The 18003-nt window shown below is 34.1% G+C and overlaps 1 protein-coding gene across 1 annotated transcript; it reads left to right on the top strand.

Annotated features, from left to right (window-relative positions):
* Positions 1-8390: 8390 nt before the first annotated feature.
* Positions 8391-11546, top strand: LOC129954176 (myosin regulatory light chain 2). The gene is made up of 3 exons (XM_056067908.1): positions 8391-8547; positions 9774-10013; positions 10730-11546. The coding sequence occupies exons 1-3, from the start codon at positions 8545-8547 to the stop codon at positions 11153-11155; spliced, it is 669 nt and encodes a 222-aa protein (XP_055923883.1). The 5' UTR covers positions 8391-8544; the 3' UTR covers positions 11156-11546.
* The last annotated feature ends 6457 nt before the right edge of the window (positions 11547-18003 follow it).

The raw sequence follows: 18003 nt of genomic DNA, 5'->3' as shown, positions 1-18003 counted from the left end.
TTGCGTATATTGAAAGAAGCCAAATTAAGAAAAGAAAATATATAAATCATTTGTAAAAAAATGTACGAAACACCACGTCATCCTCGGTTCCGACGCTGGTCCACAACAACACTCCCTTTGTAAGCTCGATTGATAAAGCCAATTTGCTTGCAGCACAGTTTGCTTTTAATTCGACGCTACCAGACAATGTCGTGAGTCCTCTTGTTCTTGAAAGCGTAAACGATTCCAAGGGACGAATCTTTTTTGGCACTCGGGCAGTTGCAAGAGTACTAAAAGACCTTGATAAACACAAATCCGCTGGTTCGGATAGTATCCAATCCAACCTATAAATCTGAAATGGTGTTCTTGAACACTGACAAAACCACTGATGCGTTAGCTTTTCCATCTATCCTACTCTACACTTCTCTTTTCGAGTGGATGTAAAATAGCATTCGCCTGTCCCTAAAAAAGGCAATTACTCCTCTCCCTACAACTATGGAACCGCTAATTAATTATCAGATTAAAAATATCTTGAAGAACGGCTTTCGTAGAAATAGGTAAACTGGTGATCTCATGGTTTATGTCACCGAACACAAATCTTTACATCGTTTTGGAGAAGGTAAGATTATTACACTTGGTATTTCAAAACCATTTGATAGAGTTTGGCACTAAGCTATCTTATCAAAAATGCGTGAATTTGGTATTGAGCAATCTTTTCTTTTTCGGATTAGAAATTTATAAGGAGTGGTTTATCCGGCTATCCATCCTTAGAGTTATACTAAGGATCTGGCCCTCCAGTTTGGGGGTTGTGCTATCGGGGTGACTTCCTGGCTAAGTAACAAAAATTGCGAAGCACCAACAAACTTCGGATACGGACGGACAACCCAAGCAAACGAATTACTGATATGCGCGCATGCCCCAACAGAGGAGAAAGATAAAGACACCAAAGACATATTTTTCGAGCTCTTGGACATTAAAATTGTCTTAGGAGATTTTAATGCCAAGCTAGGAAGAGAAGACATCTTTAGTGGTATAATCGGGAGATACAGCCTGCATGATACCACCTCAGACAACGGATTCAGGCTGATCGATTTCGCTGCGGGGCGAGACGTTCTGGTAGCTAGTACGCAGTTCACACATCTCAATATCCACAAGGGGACATGGAAATCTCCTGATCAGTCAACCGTCAACCAGATTGACCACATTGCGATGGCCGATGGGCCAATATTGACTCGGACCACTACCTCTTTGTAGCCAAGGTACGGCTACGGATATCCCGATCCAAGCCAAAACAAGGAAGTACTGTGAGAAGTTTCGATGTTAGACGGAGAAGAGGATGAAAAAAAAGAGATCATGAGAAGTGCGCGATCGAGGAGATAGAGGGATGTCACAACAGGAATGAGGTTCGTAAATTTTACCAAAAGGTAAAAAAAAACCTCCCAAGGATACAAGCCACGAACCGAAGCCTGTAAGGACGATCAGGGGAACATAGTAGTGGAACCGCAGTCTATGTTGAGAACAGGGAGAGAGAACCACTCAACCTCGGCGACGCAGATCAACAATTCCGCCTACCCGACCTTGACGAAGTGAAGATAGCTATATCTTAACTTAAGGCAAACAAACTACTATTGAACTATTCAAAGCAGCAGGCAATGACTAGGTAGAGAACATGCACCAACACATCTTTAAAATATGGTCGGAAGAAAGCATGCCCGATGAGTGGAATCTCAGCATAGTGTGCCCGATACATAATAAAGGAGACCCTCTAAACTGCGCCAGAGGCATCAGTCTCCCTAACATTGCGTATAAGATCCTCTCTGCCGTATTATGTGAACGTCTGAAGCCGTTCGTCAACAACCTGATTGGTCCTTATCAGTGTGGCTTCAGACCAGAAAAGTCCACTATCGACCAAATATTCACACTACGGCAGATCTTAAAAAAAACCTAGGAGCTTCAAATTAGAGAGAAAAAACTAAATGAGAGAGCAAATTTCCTCGTCTCCGTCCCTTTGGAACCTCTTACTCTCATTTTTTATAGCGTGTTGAATTCGTATCGGTGTATACATGTTTTCACCTCGAAGAGCAGAGAGAATCGAGACATTTGATATTTCTTTCTCTCTCCGGTTTTCATAAATTAATTCTAGCAAACAATTTTCGTTTGTCAATGAATTACGGTAAACGTTAAAACGGAAGATTGTGGTGAATTTGTTTTTCTTTTCTCTTTCTTTGAGTTACAGATAGATGGCATTAACAACCAAAACCAGAAAAGATGTGTTCAGAAAGAGTGTATAACAAGGTTAAGGTTTCTTAGACTAGACTTTTTTGTTATGAACAAGTACATGTTTTTTATAAATGTATGTTATGTTTATTTCAATAGTAATACCTTAACTAATAACTTAACTGCTGTTTTATCTACAATATACTGCATTGAATTATTTAACATCGAATTAATTATAATAGGTGGAAATAATAAAGGTCTACAGTTGACCGGGAATATTAATATAAAATATCCATATCTTCTGTAATTGCGGTATCAATCGATATTTTCTGGAACTTAGTGTTAACGTAACATTTATTTGTCATGAATTAGTCTTTCAGCTGTTTTATACACCAACAAAATTAATTATGAAATTTGGCTGCGATAATAATTACTTGAACACAGCATTTTCTATGTTTATAGTTATTCAGGTTTAGCCCTTAACTTAGATTTCATTTATTTATGAATAGCCTAAAAAGTTTAGCAAACATCTATGAATAACCCACAATGCACTTTCAGAAAAACTGTAGTTAGAACTTTCCCTCACAGATTTGTCCTTGTCGCTATATAACTGAAAGATAAGATATAAATAAATAGTGGAACTGGAAAACTTATAAAAATGATGCATAAGACTTAAATTTTGGTTGAAGAACAACTTTGTATATTCTCTTCACAAAACCACTGACCTAGCGAGAATACAAATACTTTTACTTTTGTACAAAAATACTTTTCGGCTTACATATGTAGTTAAGCCTTTAAAATGCGTAATTTACAATTGTTGCTAAATCTTTATTGTTCTGGCACCTAACAAGAGTAATTAATTTCACTTCATATTCGAATGATATTACTCCCAAAGTAACACAATGAGAATACCAAAAAATTGTTCATCCACAATTTTGAATTTTCTTTGAACACCTCTGAACAGCATGGCATCCGCCATTTTTCGAAGGTGGACGCCATTTTTTTTAATGTGGGGAGTATGCACATCTTCTTGCATAAGTATTCGTTCCCCACATTTTTTTTATATGGAGTTAATACATATGCAAGTTTATGTGCAAATCGCAGCTTGTAGGCAAAAAGAGAGCAACCGTCGAAGTTGGTTCTCTCGTTTAGTTTTTTCTCTCTGCTTCAAATCGATACCCACCATCTGTTTATCGATTTTAAAGCCGCGTATGACAGCATCTATAGGGAAGAGCTCTACAGGGTAAAGTCTAGTTTTGGCATCCCTGTCAAACTTATCCGTTTGTACAAAATAACGATCGCTGCTCTATCAAGGTCGGAAAAGATCTCACCGATGCAATTGATGTCAAAAAAGGTTTTAGACAAGGCGATGCACTTCTTCAACATCGTTCTGGAAAGAATTGTGCAAAACTCAACCGTCAATAGTAGGGGCACAATCCTTCAAAGTTCCATCCAATTATTTGGATACGCAGATGATATTGACATAATTGGAAGATCAAAGCGTGATGTCAATGAAGCGTTTTTGACCATTGCGACTGAAGCGAAGAAGATGGGTTTAGTGGTCAATGAGGGCAAGACCAAGTATATGCTGTTATCACAAAAAGACATTGAACAACGACGTCTTGGACAAAACGTCACCATGGATAGCTCTAACTTCGAGGTAGTTAATGACTTTGTCCACCTAGGCATCGCTTTAAACACAGACATCGACAATAGTGCTGAAATCAAACGGAGAATAACCCTTGCAAATCGCTGCTTCTTTGGACCTCCTCTCTCGAGCATCTAAAATCACTATCTACGAGTATAAGACACTCATTATCCCGGTTCTCATTTATGGTTCTGAGGCCTGGACCCTGTCAAAGAAAGATGAGAGCGTCTAAGGATGGTTCTGGTGAAAAATTCTTCGGGTGATTTTTGGCCCCGTACACATAGATGGAGAAAGGAGGAGAAAATATAACGACGAACTGTACGGGCTGTACAGCGACACTGACCTAGTTAGAATTAAAGTCCAACGGCTTAGATGGCTAGGTCATGTAGATCGAATGGACATCAACGCTGCTGCCCGGAAGGTTTTCGAATCAGTTTGTTTAATTTGGGATCATTATGAAGCACAATTAGGTATATTAACAATATTTGTTTTAGCCTGTGTAAAAAAATAATGCAGCTAACTAGTAGTCAGTCTCGAGGGAAGAAATAGTTATCGAATTATGAAAAACAAAGGTGCAAATAAGTTCCGTAAACTCAGTTTTAAACTTTGCTTTTTAAATAATAAATATATACACTCCGCTTCAAATGAACACGCACAAATAATTTAGAAAAACCCTTGTAAATTTTTTCCAAAACTAAAAGGTTTCCCAAAAGCGACTTGACAACTTTGAATTTTATTTGTAAACGCAACCTTTTACTAATCATCGACTTTTCACTGGACAGGTTCAAACTACAAAAGGGACTTGAATTCATGACAAGTTTAAGTAAACGGTGATTTTTTAAGAGCTTGAGAACTTTTTAAAAAAAAAAACGCATAAAATTTGCAAAATCTCATCGATTCTTTATTTAAAACGTTAGATTGGTCCATGACATTTACTTTTTGAAGATAATTTCATTTAAATGTTGACCGCGGCTGCGTCTTAGGTGGTCCATTCAGAAAGTCCAATTTTGGGTAACTTTTTCGAGCATTTCGGCCGGAATAGCCTTCCAAAGCTGGAATAGTTGCTGGCTTATTTGTGTAGACTTTAGACTTGACGTAGCCCCACAAAAAATAGTCTAAAGGCGTCAAATCGCATGATCTTGGTGGCCAACTTACCGGTCCATTCCTTGAGATGAATTGTTCTCCGAAGTTTTCCCTCAAAATGGCCATAGAATCGCGAGCTGTGTGGCATGTAGCGCCATCTTGTTGAAACCACATGTCAACCAAGTTCAGTTCTTCCATTTTTGGCAACAAAAAGTTTGTTAGCATTGAACGATAGCGATCGCCATTCACCGTAACGTTGCGTCCAACAGCATCTTTGAAAAAATACGGTCCAATGATTCCACCAGCGTACAAACCACACCAAAAAGTGCATTTTTAGGGATGCATGGGCAGTTCTTGAACGGCTTCTGGTTGCTCTTCACTCAAAATGCGGCAATTTTGCTTATTTACGTAGCCATTCAACCAGAAATGAGCCTCATCGCTGAACAAAATTTGTCGATAAAAAAGCGGATTTTCTGCCAACTTTTCTTCGGCTTCAGTTCTTGCACGAGCTGTATTTTATACGGTTTTACACCAAGATCTTTGCGTAAAATCTTCCATGTGGTCGAATAACACAAACCCAATTGCTGCGAACGGCGACGAATCGACATTTCACGGTCTTCAGCAACACTCTCAGAAACAGACGCAATATTCTCTTCTGTACGCACTGTACGCATTCGTGTGGTTGGTTTAATGTCCAATAAAGTAAACTGAGTGCGAAACTTGGTCACAATCGCATTAATTGTTTGCTCACTTGGTCGATTATGTAGACCATAAATCGGACGTAAAGCGCGAACCGAACACTGATTTTGGTAATAAAATTCAATGATTTGCAAGCGTTGCTCGTTAGTAAGTCTATTCATGATGAAATGTCAAAGCATACTGAGCATCTTTGACACCATGTCTGAAATCCCGCGTGATCTGTCAAATACTAATGCATGAAAATCCTAACCTCAAAAAAATCACCCTTTATACTTTTAAAAGCGTAAATGATTTTATAGAACAAATCTTCTTTCGCACGCGTACACTTGCTAGAGTATTGAATGATATCGACATAACATGAAAAACAGCATTTGTCCAGCCAGTCCCTAAAAAAGCGAATACTCATCACCCTCTAACTATTGTCCAATTGTACTGACGTCCCTTTTTTCCAAGGTCATGGAAACGTTGATCAATTTTCAGCTTAAGAAGTATTTTGAAGAACGGAAGCTTCTTGATGACCGGCAGTATGGCTTAGGTCCACTGGTGATCTCATGGTTTATCCCACTGAACAGTGGATCAAATCTTTACATTGTTTTGGAGACAGTAAAACCATGGCACTTAATATTTCAAAGTTATTTTTTCCAGTTCGGCATCAGGCTCTATTATCTAAAAAGGCGTGCTTTTGGTATTGATGAATCTCTTCTTTGTTGGGTAAGAAATTACCTTTCGGACCATTCAATTCAAGGAGTATTGGACGGGTTTAAATCTGATATCCACAAAATAAACGCTAGTGTTTTCCAAGACACCGTTTTGTCTCTGATCCCTTTTCCTTCTTTTTGTAAATGATCTTTTTTCTGAAACTTCTAACTCACTTAATTGTTTCGCTGACGACAGTAACCTCAGTTTTTATATTCGTTTCATCCTTGTTCTCTGGATGTGGACTACAAACAGCAAAGTATGAAAAGCATATTAAAATCTGATCTTGACAGCATTGTCTAGTGGGGTGTCAAAAACCGTGTAGAATTGAATGCTTCGAAAACCCAATGCTGCTAACGGTCTCAAAGGCGTAACCCTCTCAAAATGCCACTACCCATGCGTCTTTGAACGCTCTCATTTCTTGATATACATATGTAGGCCTTTGTAAGGGACCATACTTGAGAGGCGTATGCGTGGGGATAAACAACGATGATGTAGAGTGATCAGGTTTTATGAAACCGAGTGCTGAGTTGGCTTTTAACATTATAATTATCTCTATGAGCACTGAGTCACATAAGAGCCCAAAGCCATCATGAATAGCCTCAACAGTGATAAAAGGTTATTTATGGACAAAGTATTGATGGGGTCAAGTTTTAACTTGTTTTCGTTAAAACTTAATTGACTGACATTTGTTTATGTTTAGATCCAAGAAGTTTGTTTTACACCAGACTAGTAAACTATTAAGGTCTAGTTGAATAAGATAAGAATCATCTAACAACGTATTAGACTTTTAAGAGATGTACTAATTAAAAACACTTAAAAAGTAATTTATTTCTCTATAGTAACCTGCTTCAAGCTAGTATGCTTAAAATATAAAGTTTTGATATATAAAATGTATCGCTATACTCCTTGAATATTGTTTTCATAATAATTCATCAGCCATGCTAATTTTTGCATAAGTTTATATGGTTTACATTCTTCAGTATTCGATATAATTCTAAAATATCAAATATTTGTTTCAAGAAAACATGTATATTGTGCATTTTCAGAAAGTATCATGTTTCTTTTAAATTCTGATATGGATCTATTTCCATTAAACCAATGGAAAAACTATTGTTTTCTTTTTTGAAGTAATTTCAAAACAAATAACACATAATTAACAAAAAAAAATACTTTTGAATTTGTCCTCGACCAATGCCAATATTCCAATAAAAACTGCAACTGGGCATTAACAAAATTCAATTAAAAATATGACACATGAAAATTGATCTAGAAGAATTTATTTTAACCTCGAAAATTGCATACATAGAAAGGAAACGTCTTCAAAAACGTTTGCATATTTTATTGTCAGTAAAAACACATATTTGCATCAATTGTGACAAATTTTTTGCATATTCTCAAAACACATTCTGCACCCCTCTAGAAAAACAAAAATTATAAACATTTCCCCCCCATATCAATAGCCATATTTATAGAACAGCTCTAAACTAACGTACAAGTCCATCTGTAGACCGTGGAAATGCCTTCTTTTTTCCCGAACTAAACCTAATCTTCAGATACCAAATACCAAGGCAAACTAAAAACAAAATTAATATTGTTTTCATCTACACGAATATACGTTTTTCAAGTAAAATGTGCCAATCCGAAGAAATCCAAAAGGTGTATGCGTGTGACTCACTTTCAAAATAATATGTATCTACGCACCAAACTATAACAAAAACAAAATATTTTCAAAATCCTATATGTATTCGAAAATTCATACAATAATTAAGAAAACAAAAAAAAAACAATCTTCTATAAGAAAAACCAGCCAAAGTATATTATTTTCTAGTGAAGAAAAAAAATTTAAAATTAGAACTAAAGAATCTAAAATGAATAAGAACAAACCCAGCACAGCACAGCACACACCTAAAAACCAAAGCTACTAAATAAGGAATCACCATATGTATCTCAAAATCTATAGCAGCATCCGAAAACCAAAAACACACAGGCATTTTTGTATCTATTTATCTAGGAAAACTCAGATCGAATTTTTTTCGAGGTGCTTAAAGTATCTATCAGATACAAAAATTTTGATATTTTGAGAGTGTATTTGTGAAATTTGGATAATTTTCGAACGACGGAAATTCAACATAAAGTACGTTGGCTTCTGGTTAAAATCGATCAGAACCGTCAGTACGCTCTGACCGCTCGATCCAACCAGACAACTAAAGTTAAGCAAGATGGTAAGGATTTGAGTTCTAATAGAACAAAACTAAAAAATAAATTAAAGTTTTTTTTTTAAATAAGAAACATTAAGTGAAAAGTGATTTGAAAAAAAAAATATTTAACTACAAATTTGCTCGAAAACTTCATAAATTTTTTAAAAAAATAAGTGAAAATACAAGAGAAAAACAAAACACTGTGAATTTTAAAAAAACCAAGTGAAAAAACAAACATTTTGAAACAAAAAGTGGATAATATCTCCCAGAACCAAAGGATTTTAAGAAATAATGTGGATCCTTAAGATTGTGATACCTTCGAATAAAGAAAAAAAAGGACATAAACAAGAACATTGTCCCTTTTCTTTTAAAAAAGGAGCCTTTAAAGCTTTAATCACACCTTTTTTATTAAAAAAAAAACTATAAAGTGAGATTAGGGCAACAATTTTCTTACTTACAAGACTGGGGCCGTAAATAGATTATTGCGTGCGCATTGAAATACAAGTGTTTCGTAACGGTAATATGATCTAAACAGCCTCATGACGTAAGCCAATGAAATTCTTGATCGTTTCTAAAAATAGATTTCTACGCAAAAAGTTTTTCTTGATTTGATTTTTTTACGGTCAACTAAATTACGCCCTTTGAAATGTGATCTTCATTTAATTTTTTTAAATTCTCTTAAAATTCACATAATACAAAAATATTTAAAATTTAAAAACAATTTAAACATTGAATTAAAGTAACACTTAAAAATGCAAGTTTCTTAGATTTCATAGTTCTTTCACAAAATTGTACTTCATTTTTAATTTATTTTGATTTCAAAAAACTCGTTTTGATTTTAAAATTGTATTGAATTTTAATTTATTCGAATATTCAAATATTCTTAAAACAATAGGAATGATTTTTTAAAATGAATTTATCACAAAACCACACTTTTCGAAATTTCGATCTTAAAAACATTTAATTAGAACAACAAAAAGGAGCAATATGAAATATAATAAAATTAATCGAAATAAAATGTACTGAAATAAAATAAAATATCAATTAAAACTACTTCAATAAAAGTTATGAGGTGAATTGAAACAAAAATAATTCCACTTCAATTGTTCCACAAAAAATAAACATTCAAAAATGAACTCGAGCAAATTTGTTAAAACAAATATTTCACTTATTATAATAAATAAAAATATACCAATTTTGTATTATTTTAAATACTAATTTAATTTGTATTAATTTAAATTGAAAAATAGGCCGATGAGAAGAAGAAGGTTAAGAAGAAGAAGACAAAAGAAGAAGGTGGCACCTCAGAGACCGCTTCTGAGGCTGCATCTGAGGCAGCAACCCCTGCACCAGCTGCAACTCCAGCACCTGCTTCGACCACTGGCTCAAAGAGGGCGTCAGGTGGATCCCGTGGATCTAGGAAGTCAAAGCGCGCTGGTTCAAGTGTGTTCTCTGTGTTCTCACAGAAACAAATCGCTGAATTCAAGGAAGTAAGTATTTGAAAAAAATTAAAAAGTTAAATAATAGAAAAACATCATTCCTAACCCCCAAAAAAAAATTAAGAAAATTATTTTTTCGTACTTGAAAACGTCTTGATCCTAAGAAAAACAGATTTTTAAGACCTGAATCATGATCTTTTTTAAGATTTTGTCCAAACTAAATTCAGATATTTATGTCACCTATTTTAAGACTTGGAATTTGTCCAAAAGTTTCGCCTTAAAGATATTCTATTTCTTTGAAGTCTTAATTTTCAAAATTTATATAACAATCGCATGTTTTTTTTTTAAACAATCATTCTTTAAAATAACCAAATCTACACTTCCGTTGATCCAAATTTCAAACAATATAATTGGTACCAATAATTTATTCAAATTGTACCAAATTTGTGTACAATTTTTGTTGGACTGTTTTTCTTAAATGCAGAAATTTCCAAACTATAGTGAAATTTCCCATTTTTAAGTCTTGTAATTCAAAACGTTTGTTCTGATTCTAAAAACCTAAATTTTTGTTAATGTTGACCCTTTTTTCCTTAATAATTCTTTTGCTTTGGACGCATTTCTGTTGAAATCCAAAAAAATGAATTTTTGAATTTAAAGTACTCTCATTTCCTTTTAAAACTTTTATTAAATGTCCCAAAAAATAAGAAATCCCCTAATTTTTGAAGTCATCTAATTCAAAATGTATCAATTTCTATTCTTATTTTTAGGCTTTCCAACTAATGGATGCTGACAAAGATGGTATCATCGGTAAGAACGATTTGCGTGCTGCTTTCGATTCCGTTGGTAAAATCGCCAACGACAAGGAATTAGATGCTATGTTATCCGAAGCATCTGGCCCAATTAACTTCACCCAATTGTTGTCGTTGTTCGCCAACCGTATGGCCCAATCTGGTGCCAACGATGAAGATGAAGTTGTAATTGCTGCCTTCAAAACATTCGATAACGATGGTCTCATCGATGGTGATAAATTCCGCGAAATGCTCATGAATTTCGGTGATAAATTCACAATGAAGGAAGTCGACGATGCCTACGATCAAATGGTTATCGATGATAAGAACATGATCGACACAGCTGCCCTCATCTCCATGCTTACCGGCAAGGAAGAGGATGAAGAAGGCGAGGAAGGTGCATAAAAAACACCATTCAAAACCTAAAACAAATACCAACAAAAAAAACAACAACTTTTAATTTTCTTACAATTTTTATTTAATTTAATTATTTTCATTTAATAGTTTAATTTAAAAAAAAAAAAAAACAATTTTCATTTTGCAAAAAAAGAAACATTAAGTAAATATGAACAACTAAATTTATTTAAAAAAGTGAAATAATTTTTTTTATTATTATTTTTTACAAAAGTAATATATCAAAAATCTATGAAAAACAAAATATTGTCAGCCCAACATCTGCTTATTTCGGCTCTTTCCGGTCGAAATTTAAACAATTCAATATCAAATGGAAAACAAACCAACATCACCAAAAAGTTTTCATAAAAATATATTTTAATTTAAAATATAGAAACAAAAATTTTCTTATTCACGTAAAAAATTATCTCTCAGTGATGATGGTCGCGATCAAAAAGTCAAAAAAAGATTAGATCTCAGGGCTGTGACAGGGCTTCACTTTTTCTTCTTCTTCTACAACAACAGCACCCCCAAAAAGAACAACAACAACACAAAATAATTCACCCCCTCTCTCTGAACATCGTTCATGTTTATATATCATACAAAAATCATATCATTGAATTTTTCCAACTAACACCAAATTAATAAATTGTGTAAATAGTGAAGAGTCTTATATAAAGATGAATGATAGGATAAAATAACATATCCTTATTTACTCTTATAAACTTATACATATTTTATTTATAGATTAAAGATTTATTTACGTATTTTTAGTGTGAAAGGTTTTTACGTTTTTATTTTTGTGTGGAAAGCAAGCAATTTAAAAAAACCAAAAAAAAAAAAAACAAATCATTTTTATAAAAATTGTTAATGCATATACAATTTTTATTTTTTAAAAACAACAAAAATTCATCCCCAAAACATCGAACGGGAAAATATTCTATTAGTGCATTAACCCTGGCTCAAATAAATATTTAACTTATAGAATTTATTATATATGCATAACCAAACAACATATTATACTCGTATATTATTTATAAAACTCTACGCACCTAATTAAGGATTCAATATTATTATTTTTACATAAACATTTTTAATTTAAAAACAACAAGAAAAGATGCAAAAAGTATACAATTGATCAATTTTGGAAACAAAGCATCATAAATATTTAATTTATATATATATTTATTATAATCGACATATATTTAATCAAACAAAACTAACATTGAGTGAAACACAACAAATTATATTACTAACAATTGCATAAGGCATATATATCTACAAAAAAGGGTAAAAATTTAAATAAAAAAAAATAATAAAAATATATTTACAAAAATAAAATACTACAATAACAATTCTGAAACTGAAGAACATCTCGACATGACAATAATTCTCATGAAGTTAAACTAACAATTTTTAAATTAATTAAGACTATAACCAGATTTAATTATTGCGACGATGAATATATTATTTACACCTATATTTTATTTATTTAGTTATTTAAGACTTTATTTAGCATGGCTATAAAATATTACCCAGCAGAGAATACTCAAATTATAATAGTTTTAAATTATATTTTTCTTTTGCTGAAAATCAATTATTTTGTGTGTGTGAATTGATTTTCTTTAAAAAATTCATGGGCAGAAATATAATTAAACATTAAATAAAACATCAAAACAGCAAAACACACAAAACACAAAATTATACAAATTGTTATTACATATATAATTATTTATATTTAAACGCACGAAAAACTATTTTATTCATTTATTTTAGACTATTATTTTGTTTATTATAAAATTCTTCACTAACCCAACACTTTAAGGATATTTTGATATGATTTCATAAACATGACGAAGTTTTTTGTTTTTCAAATGATCGGATGAACTCGGTTTTTGTGTTTTAGAAGAAGAAATTTATTTTTAAATTTTTGATAGAAGAAAATGTAAATATTTTTAAATTAAAATATATTTTTATGATTTCTTTTTTTTCTGAGAAATTAAAAACTTTGCTTATTTTTAAAAAGGCACTGATGACTGAAAAACAAAAATTCAAGAAAAATAATAAAAACATGTATGTTTGCAAAAAAGTCGTCAACAATTTCTTTTTTGTTAAAAATTTTGTAATTATTTATTTTGTTTGATTTATTTTTATTTTAGTAATTTTTTTGTTTTTTTTTTTTTGGAAAATAGAGGTGAATTTAGAAGAGCAAAACAATACGAGTATTTATAATTTTATGAATTTATCTATACTAATTGCAAGCTATAATTTTTAATGCTTTTGTATGATCAAATATGCATTAACACTAACAAAAGTTAAGACTTTGATGTACATATTCTACATTATTGTGTCCACATCATTAACACAATCAACTCATTTTCATTCGAAACCCAAATAGAAACATGCGATAGAGATTTTGAGTAACTTGAGGGAATACCTTTTTACAAAACTTAGACGTCATGATTTTGTTGGTTTCAATTAGAATTGAAATTTTCTTAGAATGAACTGTTAAACAGCTGTCTTTAAATAAACCAAAGATTGTAAGCCTTTGCTCTCCGAATTCCGTTCGCATATTCACATATCTTAAAACGACTTGAGGTTGAAAATATCTGTGATGTTTTTGATAAAAGGAACATTAACATTATTGTTATATAGAAAGATCGTGCCATATATTCTGTTACATAATTACAAGGTCTTATTGCTCAAGACATTAATTGGATATAAATGTAGATTACTTATAAACCCCTCAACTCCAAAATGTTATTGTGGAAAGAACCAAAGCGCTTTTACTTTGACATGCAACAGTATTAAGTGATTGAAAATTATAGAAGAATTTCTATTCTTAATTCACTGGGCAAGTTTTTCTCCATTCAACTCTTGCCTATTGACGCTGATTCCGCCTCGTCTGTCCTGTGCCATGTGCTTCTCGGTCTTCCAGCTCTTTTTCCTTCTGGTGCTAGCGGATTCCACTGCATTTCTTGGCCTGCAATGCAGTCGTTACCTTTTCGAAATGTATGTCCAATCCATTGCCACTTACAAACGGCTTCGTATTATAGAGTTTATAGGTTCTTGGCCTGTCCTTCTATGAAGGACCTCATTTGATATACGGTTTGGCCAGAAAATCCTTAGGATGTTACGAAGACATTCACGAAGGTTTGCAGCTTTCTTGTTATGCTTGAAGTAACTTTCAGCAGATTCGACACTTGTGCGAAACAGTCATAGCTTTGTTCTTAAGCTGATTAAATTCTTCCTCCAAATTTTTGACAGCATACAGAACACCGCTTTTGCTTTGCCGATGTGGCAGATGACGTCTTGTTCGGTTCCGCCTTCAATGGAAACAATACTTGCAAGGTATTGAAAGCTCTCCACTTTTTCCCCCGGTTGCGAGAAAATATTTATTTGAGAGGATGGTCGGGTTCCGAGGCTGATCATTTTTATTTTGCCCGAATTAATTTTTAGACCCACAACTTCTGCTTCTCTCTTCATGATATTATGAGAGAGTTTGCAATCACCGTCCGCATAAACCAAAAATCATTGGATCCCTCCGCTACCTGACAAAGCTTCGCGCAGAACATCGCTTATCACCAACAAAACAAATATTGGCTACAGAATAAAGCCCTATCTGACTCCGCTTCGGATTTCAAAATCATCTGACAGTGACAACCTACCATCGTGCAGAACGTGACACTTGGATCCATCATATGCTGCTTTTATAATAGCAATTCGTTTTTCTGGGATTCCTCTAATACGCCAAGCTAGTCAGATATACTCCCTGTTAACGCTATAAAAAGGCCGAAGTCCATGAACAGCAGGTGTTCAATAATGATCCGCAGGGTGTTGATATGATCAAGGTGTTTTCTGATACGTTCCAGTATGACTTTTGCTACTATTTTCGCAACGGCAGGTAGAACGCAAATTCTTCTCCAAATTTCACACTTTGTAAGATCTCCTTTTTTTGGGTGCTTGACGATTCCTTTCTTCCACTCATGGGGAAAGCTTTCGGAGGTCCAAGCTTCTTTTATGAGCGGATGAAGCTTTTTTCTTCTTAAGTGCTTTATTGCGGCAACGATCTCATCTTTACTGGAAGGTGCGGTGCGAAATCGGGGATTGGTTTGTTCGGGTGCTTCAGACTTGCTCATCCACCGAACTTATCACAGTACCGTCCAATTCTTTCACCAGGTGTTGCTTTGAGATGTGTGTACCGGTCAGCTGCTTGGTTATTCTGTAAACGGTCGTGCTGTCGCACCTGTTTACACCATCTTCTGCTTCTTGCGATAATGCGTTGATGTAGTTAAGCTTGTCGCGGCGCACACTGCGGTGAACCTTTCTCTTTTTCATGCGATACGAGTACTCCAGCTCGTTTGCTTCTCTTGTACAGCAGTTATTCGAGCCCTTAACTGATTGCGTTCGTTGATCCTTCACCAAGATTCTTCTGAAAGCCAAGTTTAATTAGTATTGCTAGGAATTATATTGAGAGGAATAAGTATGTTTTGTGGACTTTATAATGTGGTTGTAGTCATTGAATTATAAACTTGCATCGATCGGAGTTGCAACAAAGTTTTTAATGTTGTACATGACATTTCTGGCGCCATCAAATGAAGCTGTATAACATGGTTCTAAGTTTTCAGTATGGTTTTATAAGTCTGCAGATCTACCACAGGGATGCATTTTGAGTCCTATACTGTTTGACTTGTGTATTTATGATGTAGCTGATATTTTGCCGGAGAGCGGAAACTTTGCGAGAGTTTTTATAATGGTTCTTCTCTATGCAGATGTCAGATAATTCCTTTTCACTTTAACTTTAAAATATTCGATTACGAACGTACTGCAACCCATAGGATCTTCATATTAACAAAAAAAAAATCAAGATCTTAGAGAACCGACAGAGAGGAAGGCCACGGGAAGGATCTTGGCGACTCAATAACGAACGGATAGATGTGGTGACCTCGGTTTTTTTTATCATCAAACTTTATCTTTGGCAAACATGCAAAGGAAAAAAGCATTGTAGCTAAATAAGCAATTAACTTGATGCAGTCGAAATTTTTCGCAAATCCAAAAATTGTTTTTGCCTCTCAATATCAAGATCTTAACGCTGCTTTCAAAAAGTATATGTGTTACAGAATGCAGACGATGGGGATCAGTCCCATTTGAAGAATTTGAAGCTGATTAAAGATATTTCCTTTAGAGAATTCTATTCCAACCTATGCCATACATAAAAAATCTGGTATAGCCTCTATATATCTGCAAAACCTTAAAGCGCATTGAGGAGATTTTAATTCCAAGCTAGGAAGAGAAGACGTCTTTGGTGGCATAATCGGGAGATACAACCTGCACGACACTACCTCCGACAACGGAATCAGGCATGGAGAATGGAAGAGAAGATATAACGACGAACTGTACGGACTGTACAGCGACACTGAACTAGTTAGCAGAATTAAAGTCCAACGGCTTAAATGGCTGGGTCATGTAGAGCGCTATAGCCCGGATGGTCTTCGAATCCAATCCCGAGGGACGGCGCAGTAGAGGAAGACCGTGACTCAGGTGGCGCACTCAGGTGGGAGAGGACCTCAACCAACTTGGCATTCGAAACTGGAGACAGCTAGCTAGGGACCGAGCTGGCTGGAGACGCTTGTTGGTTGAGGCCCAGGTCCGCCCCGGTTTCGTCTTGAGTTAAGTAAAACAATGGTCAAGTGTTTTGTTTGATTTGAAAGCAAGGCGAACCTCTGTCAATTTTTTGGAAATGGATTTTTTGAAGTTTTCGAATAGAGTTGGGACGTAAATCATGGTTTTGTTGTGCGTTCTAACGGATTCATCAATATTTTCTCGTGGAATTTGCATTTTGTATTTTAAAAGAAGACTTCGAATTATGGTACAATGATAACCATTATCACTTAGGATTTTTATTTTTGTTTTTCTATTTTTCTTGAGTGAGTAAACTTTATTGTATTTGTATCCCATTGAAATAACTAAGATCATTTGTATATTTTTTGTGTTAATAAAGTTCCCCTGAAGAAGGCAGCAACCCGTGCCGAAACGTTGGGAAATTTAATGTAACTTAATTGTTTCATTGTGAAAATTACAGTGACCAAAAAAGCCGACGGAAAACCATACTTCCACTAATCGCAATTATTACACAAATTGGTCAACAAATAAACTCAGGTAAACAAATAAGCTGAGAAGAAACTTTAGAGATTGCAGTATCTCTTTGCACATTAGTTCTCCAGAAAGCTTTTATATTAAATTAAGAGATATGAAACTTTTGTTATGTTTTTCAATTACCATCATTAACGAAAGTGTTACTTTTTCTGTTTTTGAAACACATATACATATGTTCTTGAAATCCCTGTTTAAATCTCAGTTATAAAGCATCCAAAGCAAATTCACTTCAAAAAGTAAGCTTCTTTAATTTTGTAAGATTTTAAAAGTTTGTATTATTGGTCATTCGTAAGAAAACATGATTACTACTAATTGCTAATGACACTCCTTTAGTTAGCTCTATTATGAAGCTAACTTGTTTGCAAGTCAGTTGGCCTAAAATTCCACCCTAACAGATAGTTTTATGGCTCCCATACTTCTTGAACGCGTGAATAATTCTATAGGACCAATCTTTTTTCGTACTCAAACTGTGGCGAGAGTTCTAAAAAATCTCAACATTCATAAATCCGCTGGTGCGTATGGTATCCTCGATATTATTCTGAAGAGGTTTTATTCTGCGCTAGCAAAACCACTGCGTACCGTAAGCTTTTCCATCTATCCTATTCTTCTGGGCTCGTTTTGAGTAGTTGGAAAACAACATTTGCTTATCCAAAACAAAAAAAAAGCAAATCTTCTTCTCGACATTACCGACCGATAGTACTAAT

Source organism: Eupeodes corollae, chromosome 1, assembly GCF_945859685.1.
Source record: "Eupeodes corollae chromosome 1, idEupCoro1.1, whole genome shotgun sequence".
Lineage (NCBI taxonomy): Eukaryota > Metazoa > Arthropoda > Insecta > Diptera > Syrphidae > Eupeodes > Eupeodes corollae.
The sequence above is the reverse complement of the archived record's forward strand: the minus strand, read 5'-3'. Positions and strand labels throughout refer to the sequence as shown.